This window comes from Zootoca vivipara, chromosome 2 (genome assembly GCF_965207765.1).
Source record: "Zootoca vivipara chromosome 2, rZooViv2.hap1.1, whole genome shotgun sequence".
Classification (NCBI taxonomy): domain Eukaryota; kingdom Metazoa; phylum Chordata; class Lepidosauria; order Squamata; family Lacertidae; genus Zootoca; species Zootoca vivipara.
In genome coordinates, this window is record NC_142584.1 from 82,627,785 (window position 1) to 82,633,784 (window position 6,000).

Below are 6,000 nucleotides of genomic sequence, written 5' to 3' on the forward strand. Positions count from 1 at the left end.
GGTCCTAAGATGCTTAGGGATTTCAACATAAGATCCAGTACCTTGAATTTTATGTGGAAATAGATCAGCAGTCAGTGCAATCATATAAAGGCTGACAAGACAATATCCCAAGGACACATTGTACAACTCCAGGGATTCCCATTCTATACTTTCTTTTATGACAGACGTAGCATAGTGCTGATGAACATATATTGGGGACAAACAAGAGAAGACTGTTGTCTTCATGTCCTGTTTGCAACCTTCCCAGAACATTACGGCTAACCAGAGCTAGACAAGATGAGCCAATGGCGCAATTGGAGCAGGCCTCTTCTTAGCATGCTAGTAAAATGGTTGCCACAAATTATCCCAAAAGCAGTGGCAGGCATTCAACTGCCTTCCAGAATATTGTTCTGAATGAGGAAAATTATTTCCAACAGCAGGTCTTGCCAACAAAAGACAGCATGGGCACACTGAAAACTTGAGACAATGGGGAGCAGATTGTAGGAGAAGGATATAAGAAAAATGTTTTCTTTTTTGAACACAACAACAGAAGTAAAATGAGGAACCGTTGCAATGCCTGGAAGCATTTCTTTAAATCCTGTATAAGTTACCAAACAGCATGTATGTCTCAAGGCCAAAGCACTCACAAAGGGGTACTGTCCCATTTATCCCGGACATTGATTTCAACATCTCTCTGTTCAAGAAGGTATCTGAAAGACAAACAAGGGCACAGCTTTAGCACTTAAGACAGGGGTCAGCAAACTTTTTCAGCAGGGGGCCGGTCCACTGTTGCTCAGATCTTGTGTGGGGCTGGATTATATTTTTTTGGGGGGGGGATGAACAAATTCCTATTCCTCACAAATAACCCAGAGATGCATTTTAAATAAAAGGACACATTCTACTAATGTAAAAACACGCTGATTCCTGGACCGTCTGTGGGCCGGATTGAGAAGGTGATTGGGCCACATCCGGCCCCCGGGCCTTAGTTTGGAGACCCTGACTTAAGAATTCATCTAACTCACTTTAGCAACAGCTTCAGAAATTAGATTAGATTAGACTGCCCTTCATCATAACATCTCAGGGCGGTTCACAGAATACTCGAGTTTGGGAGTGCCCATGCAACTTTTAAAAGAAGGGACACAAAATAGCAAGGCTATTTCCCCTCACATTACATTTATTCTCCTTTACCCCCACCATTGATTTTTAAGCGTGTAATTTCCTAAATATCAGAAGAAACCAACATGCTGCCCTCCAGATGTTTTGGATTCCACCTCCCATCGGCCCTGGCCATCTGAGAAATGATGGACAGTTTAGTCTAACATCTGGAGGCATCACATTGCTCTACATTACAGCAGCACACACCTCCCCTCGTTTTTTTCCTTTAAAAAGTTAGTGACAAATATTCCCACCAATTCTATGGGGGCACTACAGTGCATATCCAGATTATAAGGAACACAGAAAACACAAAGATAAATAGTTTGTGTTTCTATTTTGCTTTCTGGAAAGGCCTTAAAGAAGCAGAGTTAGTATGGTGCAATGGTTAAGAGTACTGGACTAGGACTGGGGATAAAGTCAGTCCCTGTCTCTGAATTTAGACTATCTCACAGGGTGGTTGCAAAAATAAAATAAAAAGGCAAGGGGGGGGGTTAGAATGAATTTAAATATAAATGACATTTTAAAATCATGAGCAAAAATTAGCCATTATTTAAAAATCTTAAAACAACTGGTTGGTGTTCTCCAAGTATGCTGCTACTGTTGTCCTTTTTGTGATTCTGCTTGTAAATTTTGTTGCAACTGAAAGCTATAAGTGTTGTGATTTTTACTAGTTCTTAAGAGTGACACTGAAATTGATGGTTAGCATCACTTATGGTGATTATGCACATCACAATGAATTTGAATTGATATAATATTGTGATCAACAGTACTTTTCTAGCTGTTACTACATCTTAATCCAATGAATCAGGAAATTAATTAATAGATTTTTTTCACATACGATTGGTATATATTTATGCTTGTATTCATGATTTACTGTCATGTTAACTGTTTTGTCTTTGCAATGATGTGTTTTGTGACAGTGCTTGTATTCTGTTCAGTCATGCTGGGCACACGTGTGTGGAAAAGCAGCATATAGTTTATATTTTACAACATCTTCAGTTTAAAAAAGGAGAAAATGTGTTTATAAAGCCTTAAAATACCATTTGCCTTTTTGTGCATCTGTTTCTTTTTGGTCCTGCTCTCAGGGGATATCTAAAGTAGTCAGCTGTTTCAGGACAGGAAGCTGAGCTGATAGGCAGAAGAGGCAAAGTTGTTTTCCTTTTTAAAAACACAGCAAGAACTTGGGGCCTCCCATTAGGGACATGAAGCAACACAGTAGCACCCATTCTATTGCCAAATATGAGTAGCTTGGGGGGGGGAGTTTGGCAAATACAGGCAGGTGAAAATAATTTCTGAAAAGAAATTTGCTTCCTAACTGTTTATCTGCCCCCTAACCTTTTCTCTGCCACAATAATCTTCAGTGTTCCCAGACCTAGGACTCAACTTTTAACCAAAACATGCATCTGGAAACCCTTTTTAAACAAAAAAAAATTAACACATATTTGTATGATGGTCTTGCTGCTGCTGCAACATGTTAGATCAGGCTGTGACAGTCATGGGTTCCAACCCACCAGTTGAAGACCAAAGAGCTGCCACACCCAACAGAACTAAGTTATCCAGTCCATGCTTGATCCCTATTCTCCTCACAGATCTGTGACCATCTCCCTCCAAAATATCACTGGTTGCTCCCAATATCCTCCATTCTATTTTTTTTCAGCCCCAGCCAGTACTGCCCCTATGCCCCACGTTTGCTTTCTAAAAGTCGTGTGTGCCAGAAATCCGCCTTGCCTAGAACTTCGAAGCTCCTATCTGGAACACTCTCCTCCCTTTAAGCCTAGATTGGTGGAGAAGGCATTAGCTGGGGTTACCGAAGGCACTTTGTACATGCCCAGAGCCCTCTCACCCATGTTATTGCTTTCATGTGTGCAAACAAGCCCAGAAGCTTGTTCTAAATAGCTTCCCAGTTTTACTTCTCAGGCAGCCCTTTTTGCTGCTGTCTAGAAGAGACATCTAAACATCCTAAACACATACAACAAACTTCGAGGAAAGCTAGGGGGGATAGACGACTTTACCTTAAGTCCCAGTGCAGCCCCTAAACCTCCACCTGCCATTCAGGTGCTCCCCAAACCGGAACCTCAAGGGACAGCCCCCTATTAAGCTCCCTAGCCCCAGCCTCTGCCAAGGCGCAGCACCGATGGGGTGTGTGGCCCTTTCCCGGGAGACCCCCCCCACCCCACAACCTGGGCAAGGGCCTCACCGCACTCGGAAAACATCGCCCTTCTTGCAGCTGGTGAAGAGGTCGCTGGTGTCCATAGCCCGCCGGAAAACGCCGCATTGACCCGGCCTAGGGGAGCGAAGGCGGCTTCTGCGGGAGCAGGCCGAGGCCCAGGATGAGGAAGAGCAGCAGCAGGGCAGCCCAGGGCAAGCGGCGCCGGATGTAAACACGGCGCCGGAGAGGCTGCTCCACACCAGCGAGGAGGCCGGCCCCGCTCCCCGCCCTTTCCTGGAGGACCCGGCGGCGCGCAGGCCCGCCCACCTCGCCTAGGTCAGCCTAGAATACCGGGCAGCGGCGTCGGCGTTCAAGGGGGCTGCGGCTGCGGAAGGCCGGCGTCGTGCCTGTGCAGCTTTAATTCCCCCCGCCGCCTGGCAAAGCCCCGGACGGGCGAGCAGCAGCTGCCGCTTCTCCAGGCGCCGCGCGCGCTTCTCCTCCTCCTGCGCCCCGTTTGCACGAGAGTCCGCCTCGGTTCGTTCTGTGATTCGCCCGCGATTAGATGCCGCCACCTCCTCCTCTCCAAGAGCCAAGAGCGAGGATTAGCACCGGCGTTTGTGCCTCTATATATTTATATGCAATTTTCAAAAGGCTTCGTGTTTTTAAAAAGTTCGGGCTCCTCCAGCGCTCCCCATGCTGTGAGCCGGAAGCCTCGGTCGGAGCGAGGCTGAAGCGGACAATTCCTTTGTCCGCTCGCGGAAGGGAGCTTCCTGGTTATTTCTGGCGCCGTGTTCTTCGCGTGGTGGTCTCTCCCCAGAGGAATTGAAAGAAAATAAATAAATAAATGTCAGGAGACCGGGAGGAATATAAACTCCCAGTGTCTCTCGTTGCAGGGCCGCAAGCAAGTAGGAGAAGCAGAATAGGGAGGCATCCATCCATGCGCTTTCCTACTCAAGTTTTTATTGTATGGAAGGAAGCCTGTTCGGTTCAATTCTCTTCGTCTCCAAAATAAGAGATGTTGTCGAGCTAGAAAAGATGCAGAAAAGGGCGACGGAAGTGTTCAAGGAACTGGTGCAATTCCATTATGGAGACAGGCTATCAACGGTTTAGGGTTTTTTTTTACCACATTATCCTTTTCTCTGTCTCCAATGCACACACCCCCCTTGTTGAATCCGTATGCACACAACCCAGTTTCTTGAGAAATACTGCCGCTTGATGTGTTTCCCCTCAAACCAGCTTTAATCCGAAAGGCAATCTTAAAACCGCATGCACTTCGCAGTTAAACCGAGGTGTGTACATTTGGGACGCCCATTGCTTACCCGCAGATGATACCAGTAGCTTGACAAATAGGAGTTGTGGAGGCGACGGCTTTGTTACATTTTAAGCTGCTAATTGCCTGAGACTTTTTAATTTGGTAAAAAAAACTAGGGTAAGGGGAGGCGTGATAGAGGTGTGTCCAATTATTCAGCTGTCAGGTTCTCCCTTTTTTTAAAAGCGAAATTCCCTTATGCTGAATAGGCTTCCTCGGGAGAAAAGGGAAAACTTGACAGCTATGTCATAGTAAATAGATGTTTTGCTCCCTCATAATTTTAGTACCTGAGTTGTCCACTGAAGCTAAGTGGTTCAGGATAGACAAAAGGAAGTACTACTTCATACAGTGTATATAGTTAAACTCTGGAACTCACTTTCACAAGAAGTTGGGATGGACACCAACTTGAATGTATTTAAAGAAGGGGTTAGACAAATTCATGGAGAATGCTAATCAAGTGGCTACTAGTCATTGTGGTGTATGGCATCCCCAGGATCAATACCAGCTACTGGGATTCAAGAAGTGTGCATACACATGAAAGCTTATACCTAGAACAAACTTAGTTGGTCTCTAAGGTGCTACTGGACAATTTATTTCGACTGTGTCCGACCAACACAGCTACCTACCTGAATCTGGGATTCAACAGTAAGAGGGCTATTGTGCTCATGTCCTACACTTGAGTTTCCCATACAGGAGGCATTTACTAGCCTTTGTGGTTGTGCAAATAGCATTCGCATATGCTCATAGCTATATGTATGCTCATAAGCAGGCATCCCCAAATTGCGGCCCTCCAGATGTTTTGGCCTACAACTCCCATGATCCCTAGCTAACAGGACCAGTGGTCAGGGATGATGGGAATTGTAGGCCAAAACATCTGGAGGGCCGAAGTTTGGGGATGCCTGCTCATAAGTGTTACCGACTTGTGCCTTTAAAATACCTGTTCAGTACACAGAGCCAAAAGCAGGTGAGCTTTGGTGGTAATGGGGCAGAGCCACCTAAGGAGTTTTTGGTGGATTAGTTTGCATGGGGTGCTTCAGGCAAGCAGGGACTGGTGGTCTTTCAGTGGTAAGAGTCCTCTGAATTCTATAGAAAATACATTTTTAAAGGCATCTAGCTCCAGTTTAGTTAATAAAATAGGTCAGGGGTGGCCAACTCCCAAGAGACTGTGATCTACTTTCAGAATTAAAATCTGGCGGTGATCTACCCCCATTTTTTGGGGTTCAGCTCAAAGTTGTTGAGCTTTTTTTAGGGAGAAGGAAAGGGGGGTGACCAGATTTGGTAGCCTTTTGGGGGGGCAGCACTGCCCAAATACTTTTCTTACAGAGGACAACAGAAACTTTTAGAGATTTCTTGGGAGAGAGTTGCATAAAAGCACTCACAAAACTGTACGCCGCACAAACTCCTTTAC

At 45.5% G+C, this 6,000-nt stretch overlaps 1 protein-coding gene across 3 annotated transcripts in view; it reads right to left on the reverse strand.

Moving 5' to 3' along the window:
- The window catches only part of ABTB1 (ankyrin repeat and BTB domain containing 1), a 38,963-nt gene extending 35,137 nt beyond the window's left edge, over positions 1-3,826 (reverse strand). For 2 of the 3 annotated variants that reach the window (XM_088662341.1, XM_035106466.3), the window contains exons 1-2: positions 3,332-3,826; positions 627-689 (exon numbers count right to left, since the gene is read on the reverse strand). In XM_088662341.1, coding sequence (XP_088518467.1) covers positions 627-689; positions 3,332-3,387 — 119 coding nt within the window. In that variant the 5' untranslated portion in view covers positions 3,388-3,826. Of the gene's footprint in view, positions 1-626; positions 690-2,174; positions 2,194-3,331 lie in introns of those variants that run through there. The other variant, XM_088662342.1, reaches the window with a different exon arrangement.
- Between the last annotated feature and the right edge of the window lie 2,174 nt (positions 3,827-6,000).